Source organism: Tursiops truncatus, chromosome 19 (genome assembly GCF_011762595.2).
Source record: "Tursiops truncatus isolate mTurTru1 chromosome 19, mTurTru1.mat.Y, whole genome shotgun sequence".
Classification (NCBI taxonomy): Eukaryota; Metazoa; Chordata; class Mammalia; order Artiodactyla; family Delphinidae; genus Tursiops; species Tursiops truncatus.
In genome coordinates, this window is record NC_047052.1 from 57,269,031 (window position 1) to 57,291,834 (window position 22,804).

Consider the following 22,804-nt stretch of genomic DNA (forward strand, 5'->3'; position numbering starts at 1 on the left):
TTCCTCAAAACGCTAAACATAGTGTTGCCATATGATCCAGCAATCCCACTCTGGGGCATATATCCAGAAAAAACTAATTCAAAAAGATACATGCAGGTTCTTATTAGTTATCCATTTTATACATATTAGTGTATATATGTATAAAAAAAATAAAATTCAAAAAAAAGATAATCGACTAAATTAGTCACCTGACATCAGAATTAAACATCAACCAATAAAAATTTTAAAGATTTAAAAAAATAAGATACATGCACCTCTATGTTCATAGCAGCACTATTCACAATATCCAAGACAAAGAAACAGCCTAAATGTCCACCAACAGATGAATGGATAAAGACGATCTGGTACATATATACAATGGAATACTACTCAGCCATTAAAAAAAAATAATAATCCCATTTGCAGCCACATAGGTGAAACTAGAGATTATCATACTCTAGTTGAAGTCAAAAAGAGAAAGATGAATACCATGTGATATCACCTATATGTGGAATCTAAAATATGACACATATGAATTTATCTACAAAACAGAAACAGACACAGAGAACAGACATGTGGTTGCCAATGGGGAGGGGGAGAGTTGTGGGGGAGTAGGAGTGGGAGTTTGGGACTAGCAGATGCAAACAATTATATATAGAATGGATAGACAACAAGGTCAACTGTATAAGCACAGGGATTTATAATTAATATCCTATAATAAACCATGGTGGAAATAATACATAAATAATAATGTATGTATAAATGAATCACTTTGATGTACAGCAGAAATTAACACAACACTGTAAATCAAGTATACTTCCATTAAACAGAAACAAAAACAAAAAAACAGAATACCCAAAAACTCTGGAACAACTGCAAAAGGTTTATTCATACTATAACTTATCCATATATAAACTTATAACCTTATAACTTATTCATCTTATAAATAAAACTCTGTAGCTTCTGGCACCCTTCACCTATTTCATCCAAGGCACCCTTCAACTATTTCATCCAATCTACTTTCTCAGCTCTGGCCACAACTAATCTGTTATTTGTATCTGAGTTTGGTGGGGTATTTTGTTTTGTTTTGTTTGCTTTTAAAGACTCCACATGTAAGTGTAATCAGGTAGTATAGCTGACCCTTGAACAACATGGGTTAGAACTGCATGGGTCCACTCACATATGGATACTTTTCAATAAATACACAGCATTACATGATCTGTGGTTGAATTCACAAATGTGAAACTTCAGAATCAGAGGGATGACTATGGGACTTCAGCATCCACAAATTTCAGGATGTGCAGAGACTCCTGGAATCAATACTCTGCAGAAATGGAGGGACAACTTTGTCTCCCCCTGTCTGACTTATTTCACTTAGCAGAATGCCCTCAAAGTCCAACCATGTTGTTGCAAATGATAAGATTTCCTTATTTTATGGTTGAATAATATTGAATTGTATTCCATATATACATGTTTGTTATCCATTCATCCATCAGTGGACACTTAGGTTGTTTCCACCTCTTGGATATTGTAAATAATGCAGCAATAAACATGGGGTACAAATATCTTTTTGAGATTATGACTTCAGCCCCCTTGGATAAACACACACTGGTGGAACTGCCAGACCATATTGTAGTTCCTTATTTAATTTTGTAAGGATTCTCCATGCTCTTTTCCATAGTGCCTGCAACAATGTACATTCCCACCAACAGTGTACAAAGGGTCCCTTTTTTCCACATCCTCACCAACACTTATTTCTTGTCTTTTTCATAACAGACATGATAACAGGTGTGAGGTGGTAGCTCATTGTGGTTCTAATTTGCATTTCTCCAACCATTAGTTATATTGAGCATCTTTTCATGTATCTCTTTGCCTTTTGCATGTCTTCTATGGAAAAAGCCTATTCAAATCTAACAGATAACACTGTTCAAAATAACACTAGCAACAGTGTACTCCATTGTGCGTTTTTATACACACACACAGTATGTATTTTTCTGTAAAAGTGAAATGAATGACAACAATGATACAATGGAGGAAAGTAATGAGGATTTTTTAAAATTAGAAGGTACTCAAATTACCTGTCAAGCCATACAGTGTTATTCGAAAGTGGACTTCGATTAGCTGTAAAAACATATTGTAAATGCCAGGGCAACTACATAAAAAAAAATAAGAAGTACAACTGATATGCTAACAAAGCAGAGAGAATGAAATCATACAAAATAGTCGATTAGAATCATAAAAAGAAGAGTGGAAGATTAAAACAGGAACAAAGACAATGAATAGGAAATGGTAACAAATACATTAGATACTTATTCCACTATATCAATAAATTAAACATCAATAGTCTCAGTGCACCAGTTCAAAGAAAGATTACCAGAGTAGATCTAAAAACATGACTCAATTATATTTTGTCTCCAAGAAACCCACTTTAAACCCATAGATGCTTACAGATTATATGTGAATGGATAAAGAAAGATAAGACACAGCTGAGGAAAGAATCTCTGACCTTGATGTTCTCTTAGGAGAAACTTCCAACTTTGGGAAAAAATAAAAAAGAGAAAGGACTAAAAAAAAAAAAAATTAAACACAATATCCAAGAACTGTGGGACAACTACAAAAGGTTTAACATATACATATGGAGAGACCTCCCTTCTGGTTCAGTGGATAAGATTCTGTGCTCCCAAAACAGGGGCCTCAGTTAGAGCTCTGGTCAGGGAACTAGATCCCACATACCCCAACTAAAGATCCTGCACCTAGCAACTAAGACCCAGCACAGCCACATAAATAAAAATTTTTTAAAAATACACACACACACACACACACACACACACACACACGGAAACATCACAATGAGAAAGAGACAAAAGAACAGAAGAAATATTTGAAGAAATAATGGTAGAGAATTTGTACCAAATTAATGTCAGACACTAACCCACAGATCCAGGAAGCTCAGAAAACAACAAGCAGGTTTAATGCAAAAAAAACAAAAAAACAAAAACCAATAAACTAAACAAAAAAACCCCTACACCTTGGCATATCACATTCAAATGCAGAAAAAAATCCTGAAAGAGCCAGAGGAATAAACCCCTTTACCACAGAAGAGCAACAAAAAGAATTACATTTGAATTCTCCTCAGAACTCACCCAGACAATAAGGGAATTGAGTGAAACATTTGAAATGCAGGGGTGGAGTGAAGATGACACACACACATTACCAACCTAGAATTCAGTATCCAGCAAAATTACCCTTCAAAACTTATGTTCAAATAAAGACTTCCTGTGACACAAAAAAAGTGGGAATTTATAAAAAGAAGTTTTACACAGAGATGAAAAAAGATATAGATCTGAAATTTGGGTTTCATAGAGAATGGGAGAACATCAGAGAATTTAAAGAATTTCATTTTCATACAATTGACATGGAACACTGTATTTGTTTAAGCTGTATAAGGAGATTTGACATGTGTATACATTGTGCAATGATTACTACAATTAGTGAACATAGTTACAATTTTTCTGATGAGAATTTTTAAGATCTACTCTCTTATCGAACTTCAAATACACAACACAGTATTGCTAACTAGAGTCGCTATGCTGTGCTTAAATCACCAGGACTTATTCATCTTATTATAAATAGAAGTCTCTCACTTCTGACACACTACACCCATTTTATCCACCCCCTCCTCTTCCCCCACTGTGGCAACCACTAATCTGTTGTCTGTATCTGAGTTTGGCTTTTTGTTTGTTTGTTTTAAAGATTCCACATTTAAGTGTAATCATGTAGTACAGTTGAACCTTGAACAAAATGGGTTAGAACTGTGAGGGTCCACTCACATTTTTCAATAAATACACACAGCAGTGAATGATCTGTAGCTGGATGAATCTGAAAACGCAAAACTTCAGAATCAGAGACCTGACTATGGGACTTTAGAATCCGCAGATTTCAGTATATTCAGCGGCTCCTGGAACAAACCCTCAGCAGAAACGGAGGGACAACAGTATTTGTCTTTCCCTGTCTGACTTATTTCACTTAGCATAATTTGCTGAAGCTCCATCCATGCTGTTGCAAACGGCAGGATTTCCTTCTTTTTTATGGTTGAAAATATTGAATAGTATTCCATACAAACCACATTTTGGGTAGCCATTCATCCGCCAATGGACACTTAGCTTGTTTCCATGTCCTGGATATTATAAATAATGTTGCAGTAAACACAGGGTCCAGATATCTTTCTGACATAATGATTTTACTCCCTTTGGAGAAGTACACAGAGGTGGAATTGCTAGATCATAATGTAGTTCCTTCTTTAATTTTTTAAAGATTCTCCATACTCTTTTCCATAGTGGTTGCAACAATGTACATTCCCACCAACAGTGCAAAAGGGGTCACTATTCTTCACATATTCACCAACACTTATTTCTTCTCTTTCTGATAACAGACATTAAAACAGGTGTGAGGTGGTATCTTATTGTTGTTTTGACGTGCACTTCCCTGAAAATTAGTGATAGTCAGCATCTTTTCAAGTATCTTCACAATTTGCATGTCGTCTTTACAAAAATGTCTACACAGATCTAACAGATACCAGTTTGTTCAAAACAACAATAGCAACAGTGCACTCCATTATAAATTTTTATACAACACAGGTAGGTTTATGTACTACTAAAACAAATAATAGGGGTTTCCCTGGTGGCACAGTTGTTGAGAGTCCACCTGCCGATGCAGGGGACACGGGTTCGTGCCCCGGTCCAGGAGGATCCCACATGCCGTGGAGCGGCTGGGCCCGTGAGCCATGGCCACTGAGCCTGCACGTCCGGAGTCTGTGCTCCACAACGGGAGAGGCCACAACAGTGAGAGACCCGTGTACCACAAAAAAAAAAAAGTGGTAGTAACTATATTAATCTCAGAGCAGATTTAAAGGAAGCAAAGTTATCAGGGATAAAGATGTCAATTCACCAGAATCCACAACAATCCTTAACATATCTGTACCTAAAACCAGAATGTCAAAATATGATGCAAAGCAGAACTACAAGTAGAAAGAGATGAATCTGTTATAATAGTTGGAGACTTCATTTATCATCCCTCTACCAGAAATGAACAGATCCAGCAAACTGAAAATTCATAAGGATTTGTTGAACTCAGGAACACCATCATCAATGCACTGGATAAAATGACACCTACAGACTACTAGGCTACTCCATCCAACAACAGCAGAAGAGACAGTCTTCTCAAGCTGACATAGAACATTCACCAGATAGACCACATCTGGGGCCAAAAGACACACCTTAACAAATTTAACTTAAGAACAGAAATCATTGAGACTTCCCTGGTGGTCCTGTGGTTTAGAATCTGCCTTCCAATGCAAAGGACGTGGGTTCGATCCATGGTCGGGGTACTAAGATCCCACATGCCACAAGGTAACTGGGCCCATGAGCTGCAACTACTGAGCTGACACCCTCAACTAGAGAGCTTGAAGGCTGCAAACTACAGAGCCCGTGTGTTCTGGAGCTCACGCACCACAACTAGAGAGAGAAAACTCGCACACCACAACTGGAGAGAATTACGTGTGCAGCAACTAAGACCCAATGCAGTCAAAAATAAAAATAAATAAATAAGTATTGTAAAAAAGAACAGAAATCATACATCTGCTCTCAGACCACAACAGAATTACACTAGAAACCAGTAACAGAAAGATAGTTTCTGTTACTATCAAAATGCTGAGAAATTAAAGAATACACTTACAAATAATACATGGATCAAAGAAGAAATCTCAAGATAAATTTTTAAGTATTTTGAAAGAAACAAACATACCACTTTTCAAAATACGTGGATGAAATGAAAGCAGTGTTTATAGGAAAATTTATAGCATTGAATGCTTATATTAACAAAAAAGAAAAATTTTAAATCAATCACCTGTGCTTCCACCTTACAAAACTAGGAGAAAATTAAATCCAGAGGAAGAAAGAAAGAAATAATTAAAACCAACAGAGAGAAATCAACAAAGCCAAGAAAAGCTGGTTCTTTAAAATGACCAATAAAATCAAAAACATTCTATTATTGCTACTGAAGGAAATGAGGAGAGAGAACACAAATTACTAACATCAAAATGAAAGAAGAAACATCACTACAGATACCATGGACATTAAGAGGACAACAATAAAATATATGACAACAAACAAAACCATAAATTAGATAATTAGATGAAATGGATCAATTGCCTGAAAGATGCAGTCTACCAAAACCCACACAGGAAAAAATAGAAAATCTGAATAGGTCTAAATGTATTTAAGAAATTGAATCAATAAATAATAACCTTCCAAAACAGAATGCAACTGGCTCAGATTGGTTCACTGGTCAATTCTGATGAACATTTAAGGAAGATATTATACAATTCCCTACAATCTCTTTTAGAAGACAGAAACAGAGGGAATACTTCCTAAATCATTCTAAGAGCCCAGTATTATTCTCTTAATACCAAACCAAAGACATTACAAGAAAACTGTAAACCAATACCTCTCATGAACACAGATGCAACAATCCTCACAAAATATTAGGAAATTTATGGAAAAACTATACAGAAAGAATCATACACCATGACCAAGTGGGACTGATGCAAGGTATACAAGCGGGGCTTCACATTTGAAAATTAATATCATCCACGTCCTCGACAGGTTAAAAAACAGCACATGATCTCATCAATAGATAGAGAAAAAGGATCTGACAATATCCCATACCCATTCATGATAAAAATCTCCAACATCTAGTTAACTAAAAAGAGGAAAACTTCAACTTGTTAATCCAAATAAAATCCTATAACTATCATCATACTTACTAGCGAACACCAACAGGCTTTCTTACTAAGATGAAAAACAAGGCAAAAATGTTCCCTCTTACCACTCCTTTTTGCCTTTATTTTGGAAGTCATAACTAATGCAATGAGATGACAAGGTTATAGAGAAGATATACTGCTTGGGAAGGAAGGAATAAAACTGTCTTCATTCTCAGATGATATGATCAGCTATGTAAAAATCCTGAAAAATAGACCAAACAAACAAAATCATGGAACCAAAAAGCAATTATACCAAGGTTTCAGGACACAAGGTTAATATACAAAAGTCAATCACTTTCCTATAAACCAGAAATGAACAAGTGAGTTTGAAATTAAAAACACATTATCATGTACAATAGCACTAAAAAAGAAAAAGAGAGAGAGAGAGAGAGACAGAGAGAGAGAGAGAAAGGAAAGAAATATTTAGTTATAACTCTACCAAGACATGTACAAGATCTACGTGAGGGAAACTATAAAACTCTGATGAACAAATTCAAAGGACTAAATAAATGGAAAAATATTTGACATTCTAAAATAGGAAGACTCACTATTCTCAAGATGTCAGTTCTTATGAAACTCATCTATAGATTCAATGCAATCAAAATCAAAATCCCAGTGAGTTATTTTGTGGATATAAATACACAAATCCTAAAGTTCATATAGAGAGGCAAAAGTCCGAATATAGCCAACAGGATACTGCAGAAGAACAAAGCTTGCAGACTGACACTGCTCAACTTCCAGACTTCGTATGTACAGTACTCAAGCCTGTTTGCTATTGTTGAAGGCATAGAAAAACTGATCAATGAACAGTATTGAGAATCCAGAAATATACCCATAGAAATATACTCAAATATTTGAAATATACTCATCTGTTAAATATACTTTAACAGATGAACAAAGGAAATACAATGGAGAAAAAGGAAGTCTTTTTAATAAACAGTACTGGAACAACTGAACATCATATATTCAAAAAAAGAAAAAATCTAAACACAAACCTTACACCCTTCACAAAAAAATTATCTCAAAATGGATCATAGATGTAAATATTAAATACAAAAAAACTAAAACTCAGCAAGTAAACAAAAACTCAAATACAGAATGAGCCAAACACCTTAATAGACAAGCCTCATTAAAAGAAAATGTACGTATGACAATTCAGCGTATACAAAGAGGCAAAGAAATGCAAATTAAACTCAAGAGATACCATTACATACCTATAAGAATGGCCCAAGTTGGGCTTCCCTGGTGACGCAGGGGTTAAGAATCTGCCTGCCAATGCAGGGGAAACGGGTTTGAGCCCCAGTCTGGGAAGATCCCACATGCCTCAGAGCAACTAAGCCCGTGAGCCACAACTACTGGGCCCACGTGCCACAACTACTGAGGCCCGTCCGCCTAGAGCCTTTGCACCATAACAAGAGAAGCCACCACAATGAGAAGCCCATGCACTGCAACAAAGAGTAGCCCCCACTCACCACAACTAGAGAAATCCTGCGTGCAGCAACAAAGACCCAATGCAGCCAAAAATAAAATAAATGAAATAAATTTATTTAAAAAAAAAAGAATAGCCCAAATCCAAACACTGACACAAATGCTGCCAAGGGTGTGGAGGAACAGGAATTTCATTCATTGCCCATTGAAATGCTTAATGGTACAGCCCACTTTGAAAGAGAGTTTGGCAGTTTTCTACAAAACTAAACTCTTACACATCATATAGAAATTCTACTCCTTCGTATTATAAAAAAGGAGTTGAAAACTTACATCTACACAAAAACCTTCACACAGATATTCACAGTAGCTGTATTCATAACTGCCAAAACTTAGAAGTAGTCAAGAATTCCTTCAGCAGACAAATGGACAATCAAGATATATCAAGATACCGGGAACATTATTTAGAGCTGAAATGAAATGAGCTATCAAGTCATGAAAAGACATGCAAGGGAGTTCCTTCATGATCCAGAGGTTAGCACTCGGCACTTTCACTGCCATGGCCCGGGTTCTGGAACTAAAATCCTGTAAGGCACGTGGCGGGGGTTAAAAAGAAAAGAAAAACAGAAAACTTAAATGCATGTTACTAAGTGAAGGAAACCAAGATGAAAAGGCTGCATAATGTATGACTCTAATTATATGACACTCTAGAAAAGGGAAAACATATAGAGACAGTTTAAAAAAAAAATCAGTGCTTACCAAGGAGTACAGGGGAAGAAAGGATGAACAGGTGGAGCACAAAGGATTGAAACACTGAAAACCATTGAAACCACTCTATACTGGGGAATGAGAATCATTAAACATTTATCAAAGCCCATAGAATGTACAATACCAAGAGTCAACTCTAATGTAAACTTCAAATTTTGAGTGATAATAATGTGTCAGTATAGACACATCAATTTTAACACTTGCTTGGGGGATTCCTGAGTCAATACAATACCTACTAAATTCCCAATGACATATTCAAAAAATAGAAAAACTCTTCCAAAAATTCAAATGGACTCTCAAGGGAGTCCATATAGCCAAAGTAATTATGAAAAAGAACAAAGTTGAAGGACTCACACCACCTGATTTCAAACGTTACTACAAAGCTACAGTAAGCAAAATACTATACTACTGGCATAAATACATATATACACAACAATGGAATAGAACAGGGAGTAGCCTAAAAGTAAACCCTCATATTTATGATCAAATAACTTTTGACCAAAGGACCATTAGTATTCAATAAGGGCAGCCTTTTCAATAAATGGTGCTGGGAAAACTGGATACCCACATACACAAGAATGAAGTTGGGAACTCACCTAATATCACATAGAAAAATTCACTCAAAATATATCAGAAGTCTTGGGACTTCTCTGGTGGTGCAGTGGTTAACACTCCGCACTCCCAATGCAGGGGGCCTGGGTTCAATCCCTCGTCGAGGAACTAGATCCCACATGCGTGCCACAACTAAAAGTTTGTGAGCTGCAACTAAGGAGCCCTCAAGCCACAAGTAAGGAGCCCAGCTGCCATAAATAAGACCCAGTGCAACCAAATGAATAAATGATAAATTTTAAATATATATATATATATCAAATATAAGAGTTAAACTGTAAAATTCATAGAAAAAGCAAAGGGGAAAAGCTTCAAAATGTTCGATTCAGTTATGATTTCCTGACTATGACAACAAAGGCACAAGCGACAAAAAAAAAAAAAATACAAAAACTGCACCTAATAAAAATGAACAATTTTTGTTGGATACCTTTAAGTTACACAACATTATGTATCAATTATACCTCAATAAGGCTGGGGGGGGGGGACGGAAAAAGAGACAAACTTTTGTACATCAAAGGACACTATGAACACAGTAAAAAAGCAACCACAGAATGAGAGAAAATAGTTCAAAATCAGGTATACAACAAGGGATTAATATCCAGAATATATGGATAATGCCTTGAACTCAACAACAGCCAAATAACCAACTTGATTAAAAAATGGAAAAAGGGGGCTTCCCTGGTGGAGCAGTGGTTGAGAGTCCGCCTGCCGATGCAGGGGACACGGGTTCGTGCCCCGGTCCGGGAAGATCCCACATGCAGCGGAGCGGCTGGGCCCGTGAGCCATGGCCGCCGAGCCTGCGCGTCCGGAACCTGTGCTCCGCAACGGGAGAGAGGCCCGCGTACCACAAAAAAAAAAAAAAAAAAGGAAAAAGGACCTGAATTATTCTAAAGATATACCAATAAACACACCAATACGCACACCACTATGGAAATGCAATCGAAATGAAAAAGATATACAAGTTCACATCCATTAGGATGGCTATTATGAAAAAAACAAAATAACACATGCTGGTGTGAATGCAGAGAAATTGGAAACTTGGAAAAATGTTCATGGTCTGTTTCAGAAGTGACCGAGTCAGTGACAGTTGTACAGTCAGGCACAAATAAATGTCCGGTTCAGGAATGAAGTAAAACTTCGGTACCATGGATTTTGACATTCGCCTGGTCAGAGAGGGCAAGCAAGGAGAGAGCTACCAGGCTGACTGCAACACTACTGACCCTGAAGCATCACCTGCAAGACTTTGGGGCTACAGGTGTCCAGGCACTAAGGAGTAGGGAGGCACTAACCTAGCTGTAGTAACCACAGCACATAACCAAGGAATTTAACAAGGTGTGCCCAGGGTCCAGATGTGAGAAACAGAGCTGTCCTTAGGTAAAAAAACAAAAGCAGAGCCTAGGTCAGAGGAAGGAGGTGGGTGTGAGAGCCTTGCCCAGCACGCTGACAAGTGCAAAGTTCTCCAGCATGACATCAAGGTACAGGTGTATCTGAACCTCGTTAAAAAGACATCATTCCTCCCAGGAGAAGTACACGGCCACATCCTCAAAGGTCACACTGCCCTGGTAAACAGGGACAAATAAAACCATGAACAGTGTCACTCCTGAAAACCCACAATCCATCTTCCCACACATTTCCCCTACTGTCCGACCAGATGGAGACTCTTGGGACCTTGAGAGGAAAACCTCCCTCCTCTAATCTAAGCTCCCATTGCCTCCAAAATATACAGGCAGACATTTAAAGCAGAAAACCTGCTCTTCTGTGTTATTTCCACTAGAAAAAAAAAAGGAGACCTGCACTTACCTAAACCAACTCAGCCTCATCTTGACGCACTTCCACAACTGGTATCGAATCCAGGAGTAACCTTACACAACTCCTTCCATTTAAGGTGGGGAATGGGACCCCCTCCATAGAAACTGGCCTCCCCTCAGGACCCTGAACATGGGGTTCTCCTGGGTTCCCAAACCAAAGGGCTGGGAAAATGACTAGCGAAGAACCCCAAGACCCTTCTCAAATACAGAGAATGTGTGCGTGGGGTCACAACATGTGAGGGGCTGCGACAACCTCTATTTAACGAAGGTGCTTCTCTGGCCCTTGGAATCTGTGGGGAAAGGCAGGCGATGGAGGAAAAGTGACCAGGGCTGTGCTCCAGGGGCACAGGCCTTCCCTGGCCCCCTGGCGGTACCAGAACGAGATAACCTCAGGCTGACTAGCAAGCCTCTCCTCTGTGCCTCAGTCCACAGTGATACCGCTTACCAGTTGGGACCTTGGAATAGCCACAACTTCCCTCTGCCTCACTGTCCTCATCACCCCCTTACATTATGTTCTTCCATTGAGCAGGCTTTGGAGTATTTTTAAAACCCTAACTCAAATCATGTCCTTCCTATGCTCAAAAATTTCCATAGGGACTTCTCTCGTGGTGCAGCGGTTGAGAACCCGCCTGCCAATGCAGGGGACACCCTTCAATCCCTGGTCCGGGAAGATCCCACATGTCGCGGAGCAACGAAACCCGTGCGCCACAACCACTGAGCCTGTGCTCTAGAGCCCACGAGCCACAACTACTGAAGCCCACGTGCCTAGAGCCCGTGGCTCCTCAACAAGAGAAGCCACCGCAATGAGAAGCCCACGCACCGCAAGGAAGAGTAGCCCCGGCTCGCCGCAACTAGAGAAGGCCTCCGCGCAGCAACGAAGACCCAACGCAGCAATCAATCAATCAATGAATAAATAAATAAATGAATGAGTAAACGAATGAATTCATTCATTCATTTATAAAAAACCAACTCTCCACCGCTCCAAGGGCCCAAAGAGAAAGATACAACTCTCACCTACCACTCCAGGTGCAGCCTGGTCTCAAACTTTTTTCCTCCCAGAAACAGGATGGACTCCAAGTTCCGAATGCTCCTCCTTTAGTTGCGTCTACAAGGCTCACCCAGACCACATTACACTGGTGGTCAGAAATAGGGACACGACACCTGAAGCCCTCACTGTCTTGAGCCAGACGTAAACAGGCGTCTCTCACGCCGGCCGTTCGTATTTGGGTGGAGAAACGGGCAGGGGAGAACCCGGAGCACGCAGCGTTTACCTTAGCCGGGTCCCTCAGCACGGCCGCCGCCACCGAGTCCCCAAGAGGAGGGGCCCACAGCCCAGTGACCAGGTCGGACTCGGCGTGGATACTGCACGCAGACCGCGGTCTCCCCGGCCCCGAGACCCGCCCCTGTACAGTGCGCACAAGACCTCCTTCTATGCCTTCTTGCCCCATCAACTGACCCCCAACACCACACACCTCGACTTTCTGACGAGCTCCTCAGACTCCACAGCAATCAAAATGTCCGCCAGGAAGACGGCCCTCTCCCGGAAATGCACCCTTTCTGGATTTTCATTGGGTCAACGTTGCTGCCTTAAAACAAGTTATCCTGGGTAATGTAGTGCAAAGGCCTCAAGGAAGCACGGGGCCCCACACCTGAATCACTTTGAAAACAGCCAAGCAGCCCCCGAGGAGCGCTGGGAAACGACTTCTAGGGCGCGGGTGGGGTGCGGGGTGGAGGGAGGGGGCTCCATTCTTCTTATGAGGGCGGGGGGTGGGGGGTAGGGGGCTCCATTCTTCTTACGGGGGTGGGGAAACTTTCCGGTGAGTGTTGAGCATTTAAGGCTCTATAATGCTACTGATTGCTGAAGTGTTTGGATGTTATCTCAGACTCCACGAAACCAACACAAGTTGACATCCACTGGTAACAGGAAGCAAATAAACATTATCCTATTGCTCTTGAAACACATGCGGTCTGAAGCGTTAGTCATCTTGTAAACTTTGGCAAGGGACAAGAGAAAAGTAAGACAGGACCCTGACCAGGAATATGGAAAAGGAGATATTGGGCAGCCCTGAAGCATCTGGACAAGAGGAAGAGCGCTGGTTCTGGTCACGTCAGAAATGGCTCTCCTGTCTGCATAGTCAATGACTGTGCACAGCTCAGCAAGAGATGGATCAGGCCACCCACCATGGCTGTCCTCTTGCTCTGTACATCCCCTGGTCCAGCAGTCTGATTCACCTGCACCCTACTCACATGGCTGACCTTCCATCTTAAACATAAAGCCTAATCAGCAAACACCTGGGTACCTGCCCAGGCCTCAGCTAGTGATTAATCTTTAGATCAGAGGCTCTCCACTTTGATAGTGTTATCAGAGGGGATGTGAGGAGCATGCTCCTCTGCTGCTTTCCGTGATAACCAATGAGCCAGCACGATGTCAATTCCCGCTAAAGCTGGTAACCTCCTTTTCCAGAAGCTAAAACTGCTGAAACATCCTGCTCGCTGCCTGCCTACCAAGATGGGGTGTCTCTCCAGGACCTTGCTTTGGATGACTTAGATCCAATATCCATTAAAACACTGGTGTCTCTCACTCATTTAGCAATACATCTTGCACCTGACAGCACTTTAGGACGATCACTTGTCTACTTAAAAACGACCCCCTTCCTCCAGGGCCTGCATTATTTTCTCTTGTCTGTATACACCAGAGTCTGGTTCTGAGCAACCAAAGGCCCCTCATTTCCTGCAGGGTCCCTCCTTCAAGGCACAGAAACTGTATGCAGATACCCAGGGGTCCATCTCTGCTGGTCAGGCCGCATTTCTACCTCCTCAGCCTCAGGAAAAAGATCAGTTCCTGTGGCTGACTGAGTGGGGATTGTTGGTGGTGGGGGGCGGGTGTCTTGAGGCCAGTGTCAAGGATGCTTCCTGTCCTGGGAGACTGTCTTAAGGCTGTCCAGGTGGGAGTGTGGAAGTGATGGCTCTGAGGCTGAAACCCCGCATCGGGACCTCTTAGGGCAGGGGCATCCTGGAGTGGACCAAGACCCTCGAGTGTGGGCCCAGGGGCCACAAATCTTCTTTTATTTCTTCCTCATCAAAGCGCACGTGGCCTCTGGGCCCTGAAGTAGGATTCAGCCAGGAGGAGGGGGATTGGTCACCACCACTCAGGGGAGCACATCTGTGAGGGAGCCAGGCCACAGCAATGAAAAAGAAGGACTCAGCCTTTGGACAAACATTCTGGATTTTGTGTCTTGGGCTAACCCTGAAGGAGCATGGGGGACACAGCCTATGGGACCAGGGAGGAGTCCTAGCCCAGGGATCTTTCGTATGTCCCACCTTTGTGCGGTGCCACCATCTCCAGGTTTTCCCCGTGTCCCCAGGTCACCCTGCCCTCATCTGGGAGTCTGGTTCCCCTATCTCCCACCCTGAAGACCACATAGCTCTCTTCATTTATCACTGACTCCTCTGATAGGTCACCTCAGATCACACGTGGTGCCCCTGGACTTGGTGCACATGGGTCCGCAGAGGAAAAGGCCTCAAAATGTTCCCTCTGGTACACGGGAGCAGGAAGAGACACGAGCGAACCAGCCCTTGTGGGGCGCCCATAGGACCCTCCACCCTGCACTCCTGGGCCTGAGTCCTTCTGAGAAACCCCAGCAAAAACTGGCATGAACTCAGTAACCCCAGAACCCCCAGCGTCTTCCCAATTCAGGGTGTCTGGAAAAGCAACCCCCAGAAGTGGTGAAATCCATGAAGGTAAATAGCTGCTGGAGACCAACAATCAACAATTACAGAATGGGACAGATGAAAATCACTTGGACTAGAGCACAGACTGGTTGTGTTTCTGCATTTCCTGTAAGAATAAACCCATAGGGGGGCCTGCTGTGCTACTAAGGAGGTGGGGCGGGGAAGGGGAGTCATTCCCTATTTCCTTTTGATCTTGATAGGTTCAGAGTAAAGTACATCAAAACAGCACACCTTAGCATACAGAATATCTTCTGTAGCTCAAGAAGATTAAGAAAACCACAGAAGTAAAAAGGTCAATATGACCTCCCCCCACCACTGAAGAGAAAATTGCCAACCAAGATTTCTATGTACAGCAAATATGTCCTTCAAGAATGGATGAAACAAAACGATTTGAAATGAGAAAATTAATGCACAATTAACCTGGAAAAATGAACATTAAAAGTTCTATTCAAAAAAAAGTTCTATTCAAGGACAATGAACAATGGATTGTAATTCCAGTTGAAAGATCAGTGATGACAAAAGGAATGATAACTGAAGAGAGAAATGCATGTGTTGATTGACATACATGTCACCAATTGTGTAAAGCATGAGTAATATTTCCTTACAGATTTAGAATGACAGAATCCCTATGCAGACCTTGAAAAACATATATTCCTATGGGAAAAATTAATGTTTTAAACCCCTTATAATACACAGAATGAAGAAAAAAATGTATTTATAACTTTATGCTCTAATGTGTTAAATAAGTGATTTGGGGCTTAAACAATAAATAGAATAAAGGTATACATTTTCAAAGCTAGAAGTAAAGAAAATTGAATTACAAATAACTAATAAATAGAGGGTTAAAAATTTTTTAAAGGCCAAGATAAAGAACAAAGGGCAAGGTAAGAAATACACAAAATAAAAGGATATATTTCAACCCAAATATATCAACAATTACATTAAATGGCTTGAAATAAATATTCAAAGTAGCTGTCAGTACTTTTGGATGACCCTAAACTTCCTTAACAAGGGATTTAATTTTCATCAAGTGAAGTTCGAGGGCAAGTTTTGAATTTCTATTCAAAGAATAGCTAATGTTCCCTGGCAGGCTCAAACACATACAGCTACAGATATTACAGATAGACACCACCACCACACAAGTCTTCCTATCCAGCCTCATCTAACCCTGGCAGGCCCAAGGAAAGCAAGGCCACACAAAACTCATCTACCCAAATAACTCTCAGGGAGCAGTCCTGCCTATTTTATGTCCCAGGTATTGGAAACTGTGGCTGCAGTTACTCAACATAGCTGACAGCTGATTCAGAAATCTAAGAAAACAAGGTAAGCCTCTCGGGCCCACAAATGCAATGGCTCGCTCTTGAGGACTGAAGGGAAAAAAATCATTCTCTGGGACTCACCCCATCATCTCAATTATGCACACGTCCTGCCAACTCTGCCTCCTAATGTGTCCCAGGTCATCCTGTCCTCACCATCTCCAATGCCACCATCCTGGGCTGGTCCATCATCAAAGGGCTCCCAACTACACAAAGGATTCTGTCCTCTCTCCTACATCAGTTCTTCCCTCCTAAGTTCACTCTCCACACAGAAGCCAGAGAGATTTAGAAACAAATAGATGATCACAGTGTCTTGCTACACCCCTTCTTCAGCCTCCCAGAGTAATAGGAACAAAATCCAAAGCATATCACCATAAAGAAGTGATCAAAGGAAACACTGCCAATACTGGGAAAACAGACATCTTGTTTCCTGATATGGTACACTGAAAAGGACAAGGCAGCACTTTTGTATTATCTTGGATGGGAGCAAAACAGCAACAATAAAAACAATAAACCACATAATCTGAATCTATTTATAAGGATATCTTACTGTATACCAAGTGAGGGAAATTTTACAAATTGTCATGTATTGTATAAAAGATACCAAGGGAAAACAACTTGAAGGAAATCAGAGAGATTGTGTCAGAATGGACATTAAAGAGAGGTGAGAAATAAATGTAATTTGTGCAACTTTATATGGTTCTGGACTGAAAAGACTAGATATAAAGGACAAAAATAGGATGCTTGAGATCAGTAGGATGGCAGTTCACTGCCTTACACTTGTATTCCCTAATATGCCAGAGGTCCTCTCTAATACAGTAAAGAAAATGAACATGTAAAAATTGGAAAAGAGGAAAGCAAGCTGTCCTTAACACAGTATTTCCACAACTGTCCACCTTCACTAAAGTCCTACTCTGGACACTCTATTTACTCTTTCAACCCATCCCAAACCCCCGTTTTTCCTCAACTGTAACTTGCTCTTTTTCTCCCTTTTATAGGAACATCTCATTCTAATATTCCATGAAATCTAATTACCTAGGTGCAGTTTTCATCAACTACAATATTGCTTCCATAAGAACTGACTCCTTTTCATGTCTTAGACATGAATATATCCCATTTACTAGAATATGCCTTACTCACAAGATTGCTGCTATATTTCTTGAGACACTGAACACATATGACAATACACGTGTGTTCTTCATTTGCATCACTTCGGATAGTTTTTCTAACTCCATTATGTCTTCTGTCCATTTCACGATTGCTTTGCATAGTATTGTCATTGTAACAATCTTAATTCTTCCAATGCAAGAGCACAGGATATCTTTCCATTTCTTTATCTTCAATCTTCATCAATGTTTTATAGTTTATTGACTATATGTCTTTCAAGCCCTCAGTTAATTTGCTACTAGGTATTTTATTCTTTCTGATGCAATCTGAAGCAATTTTACTTTTTCTGATAGTTCATTATTAGTGTATAGAAATGCAACAGATGTCTGTATATTTGTACTATATCCTATAGCTTTACTGAATTCTTTAATTAGTTCTAAAAGTTTTGAGGTGGACACTAGGGTTTTCTATATAAAGTATCATGTTATCTGAAAATACTGTTTTACCTCTTACCTTCCAATTTGGATGCTTTTGCTTGTCTGATTGCTGGGGCTAGGACTTCCAATACTATGTGAGATAGAAGTTTTGGGAGTGGGCATCCTTCTCTTCTTCCTGAATTTAGGAAAAAGCCTTTCAGCTTTCCACCAGTATGATGTTTGCTGTGGGTTTGTCATAAATGGCCTTTATTGAGATATGTTCCCTCTATACCCACCTGTATGGGTTTTCATCATGAATGGATGCTGAATTTTGTCAAATGCTTCTTCTCTGTCTACTGAGGTGATCATGTTATTTTTCATCCTTCCTTCTGTTAATGTGGCATTCTATATTGATTAGTCTTCTCTCTCCTGGGACTGAGTCACATCCACATCCCAAGGTAGAGTCTGTTCCTCGAATTTGGCTGCCCCACATCCACTGAAAACCTGTGGTATGGAGTTAGCAGGACCAGATCATTATTGGGTACATAAGTTGGATCATTCATAGGAAAGCCATCAATATTTGTTCCCAGTGAAATGACAGTCCTGTCAAGTCACATGTGGGGAGGAGGGGGTGTCCTAAGCAGGGCTCTTTGTGTCTGTGTGGGGGTGACAAGAGGGTGTCCGAATGGACAAAGTGTTCTTTGAGTCCCCAAAGCAGGGTAGGGAGTGAAAGAGGAGTGCTGTGACCAGACTCCTCATGGCCTGAACCAGTCAACCTAGCACTGTATCCTAAATCCCTGTCCATTGCTGGGAGTTCACAAGCAGATGACACCCCTTCTCTCACCCTGAGTTTCCGCTCTAGAAATTGTCCATCTGTTGCACGATGACTGCACCTGTTCCTCCCATTCTGTTACCATGTCAAACTCCTCCAAACCCCAGTGGCATCCTTATCGGCTGCATTCATAGGGCGTTTTCTCCACGGTGAACTCTCTGATGATGAATTAAGCTGCACTTTTGGATAAAAGATTTACCACATTCTTTGCACTCATGAGGCCTTTCTCCAGTATGGATTTTCCTATGGGTACTGAGGATTTGTCTTTGGCTAAAAGATTTTCCACATTCACTGCACTCATAAGGCCTTTCTCCAGTATGAACACTCTGATGATTTCGGAGGCCAGACCTAGAAGTAAAAGATTTCCTACATTCCATACACTCATAAGGCCTTTCTCCTGTGTGAACTCTCTGATGATTTTGGAGGCCAGATCTCGCAGTAAAAGATTTCCCACATTCCTTACACTCATAAGGCCTTTCTCCCGTGTGAATTCTCTGATGATTTTGGAGGCCAGCTCTTGCAGTGAAAGATTTCCCACATTCATTACACTCATAAGGCCTTTCTCCTGTGTGAACTCTCTGATGTTTAATAAGGCCAGAAATAACAATAAACAATTTCCCACATTCACTGCACTCATAAGGTCTTTCTCCAGTATGAACTCTCTGATGATTTCGGAGGCCAGACCTAGCAGTAAACGATTTCCCACATTGGCTGCACTCATAAGGCCTTTCTCCTGTGTGAACTCTCTGGTGTATAAGAAGTTGACATCTATGAATAAAGGACTTCCCACATTCACTGCACACATAAGGCCTTTCTCCTGTGTGAACTCTCTGGTGTATAAGAAGTTGACATCTATGAATAAAAGATTTCCCACATTCACTGCACACATAAGGCCTTTCTCCTGTGTGAACTCTCTGGTGTATAAGAAGTTGACATCTATGGATAAAGGATTTTCCACATTGGCTGCACTCATAAGGCCTTTCTCCAGTATGAATTCTCTGATGATTTTGGAGGCCAGACCTAGCTGTAAAAGATTTCCCACATTGGCTGCACTCATAAGGCCTTTCTCCTGTGTGAACTCTCTGGTGTATAAGAAGTTGACATCTATGAATAAAGGATTTCCCACATTCACTGCACTCATAAGGCCTTTCTCCTGTGTGAACTCTCTGGTGTATAAGAAGGTGACATCTATGAATAAAGGATTTTCCACATTCACTGCACTCATAAGGCCTTTCTCCTGTGTGAACTCTCTGATGATTTTGGAGGGCAGACCTAGCTGTAAAAGATTTCCCGCATTCATTGCACTCATAAGGCCTTTCTCCAGTGTGAACTCTCTGGTGTATAAGAAGTTGACATCTATGAATAAAGGATTTCCCACATTGGCTGCATTCATAAGGTCTTTCTCCAGTATGAATTCTCTGATGATTTTGGAGGCCAGACCTAGCTGTAAAAGATTTCCCACATTGGCTGCACTCATAAGGCCTTTCTCCTGTGTGAACTCTCTGGTGTATAAGAAGTTGACATCTATGGATAAAGGATTTCCCACATTGGCTGCACTCATAAGGCCTCTCTCCAGTATGAATTCTCTGATGATTTTGGAGGGCAGACCTAGCTGTAAAAGATTTCCCACATTCACTGCACTCATAAGGTCTTTCTCCTGTGTGAACTCTCTGGTGTATAAGAAGTTGACATCTATGGATAAAGGATTTCTCACATTGGCTGCACTCATAAGGCCTCTCTCCAGTATGAATTCTCTGATGATTTTGCAGGACAGACCTAACTGTAAAAGATTTCCCACATTCATTGCACTCATAAGGCCTTTCTCCTGTGTGAACTCTCTGGTGTATAAGAAGTTGACATCTATGAATAAAGGATTTCCCACATTCACTGCACTCATAAGGCCTTTCTCCTGTGTGAACTCTCTGGTGTATAAAAAGTTGACATCTATGGATAAAGGATTTCCCACATTCACTGCACTCATAAGGCCTTTCTCCAGTATGAACTCTCTTATGTTGAAGGAAATTGGACTTTTTGCTAAAAGATTTTCCACATTCACTGCATTCATAATGCTTTTCTCCAGTGTGAACTCTCAGATGTTGAATGAAGCTGGACCTTTGGAGAAAAGATTTAGCACATTTCTTGCATGCATAAGGCTTCTCTCCGGTGTGGATCTTCCTATGCACACTGAGGTGGTGGCTTCGGCTAAAGGATTTTCCACATTCGCTGCACTCATAAGGCTTTTCTCCAGTGTGAACTCTCTGGTGCTGCATAAGATTACAACTTTGGGTGCAGGCTTTCCCACATTTGCTGCACTCACAAAACGCTTCACTAGTGATGACTCTCTCATACATATCTGTGTGGCTGGAGGATTTTCTGCCTTCTCCCCAGCTCCGATGAATTGTTCCACTGTGAAAAACAGCTTCACACTCATGACTGTTGTTTTGTTCCTTCCTGATATTAGTGGCCTGTTGCTGAAGTCCCATGTTGGCTGCTAATTTCTTCCCAATTTCACTGTACACAGAGAGATTCCCTGATGCGTAGACTGTGAAGCTCTTCAGAAATGCAAGTCTCCTCACATCACATCGGAAGGGTTTCTCTCTAATGTGCTGCTTCCGGTGCTGTTGAAGGTTTGCAGTGAAATAGAACTGTTTCCCACATGCCCCACATGTGTATGCTTTCTGGCCCCTATTTGCTCCCTGCTCTTCAGCCAAGTGCAAAATGTCTCTCAAGACTGGGACGCACATCTTACAGGGCTGGGCCTTCTCAGGAGATGAACCTGCCCTGGGGGTCCTAATCTGTGATACTCCCTCCACACATATGTTCTCTTCAGAAGGTGTCTCTTCATCGACTCCACGCCAAGAACCTGAAAACAAAGACGTGATGGTGAAATTCATGTTGACGTTGGATGGGGGTGACACCATCACAACTGTATGTCTGACACATGAAAGAACCAATCCATGGGACTGTGTTCAGTAAATGGAGTTGGGGTCAAATTGAGGATGCAGCTGTTCTGCATTATTGGGACTTACGGTCACAGAATTGATGCAGCCTCACCAAGCACAGGACACAAGGACTGGATGTGGTCCAAGGGTGAAAGGCATGTTCTACAGTTCACTCTTCTGTCAATGGCTTTCACTAGGACCACATCTGCTGCTGATCTGTGATACTGTGCACAAGTATAAGCCCATGCACCAGAAAATCTTACTGAAACAGTAGCTGGTATTCATGGAACATTAAAGTATACCTGCCTAATGCCATTCAAATATACCTGCACAATGTCATAAAGTACTATAGAGAAAACAATGTGAAGACTACATGAGAGAAGTGGCTTAGAGAGGTGGTAGGGAATAAATCCCAGGCTGCAGTCAGAATAAAAATGAGTAGTCATAGAAATGACAAGTTGGCAGAGTACCAAGAATGGAGGACAAAAGAAGTGATTTGGGGCCACTGGCAATGGGGCTAAAACACTAATCACACAAGGTATGTTCCTGATATGACTTAAAACACAGACCTGATATCAAGCCCTCTGCCAGCTGCCATTCATCTTGGCCAGACTACCTGTGAGCTCTTTTTGCTGAGACCAGAGTCATGTCCATCCCATGAAGCCCCAAGGATTCTCCATCCCCAGTTGAACAACTACATGGGACACATATGACACAAGGCCTAATGGAATGTCAGGATGGGTGAGTGGCAAATACGAACCCAGAGGAACTAAGCACACAACAGACAAAGGAATGATATTTAAATACTACAAACAGAAATGTCAGTGGAGCCAGAGGGAAGGATGTACAGTGGATGGAGTACAAAATGCTAGGAAACAAAATGTAAACAAAATGTTAGGTGTTTTTCTCCCCACCTGTAAAACAGGGGATGGGTTAGGAATCCATCTCCCTACCTGAAAAACACTGGATGGAGTAATAGGTGTTAGGAATCCACTCCCAACCTGAACAACAGTGGATGGAGTACAAGGTGTTATGAATCCGTCTCCCCAC

At 41.2% G+C, this 22,804-nt stretch overlaps 1 protein-coding gene across 4 annotated transcripts in view; it reads right to left on the reverse strand.

The window, feature by feature from the left end:
* The window catches only part of LOC101331782 (uncharacterized), a 67,222-nt gene that overhangs the window by 35,510 nt on the left and 8,908 nt on the right, over window positions 1-22,804 (reverse strand). For 2 of the 4 annotated variants that reach the window (XM_073796327.1, XM_033846159.2), the window contains one exon: window positions 15,977-21,675. In XM_073796327.1, the coding sequence (XP_073652428.1) occupies window positions 18,941-21,556 (2,616 nt within the window). In that variant the 5' untranslated portion in view covers window positions 21,557-21,675 and the 3' untranslated portion in view covers window positions 15,977-18,940. Of the gene's footprint in view, window positions 1-15,976; window positions 21,676-22,804 lie in introns of those variants that run through there. The other 2 variants (XR_004523520.2, XR_012328121.1) reach the window with 2 other exon arrangements.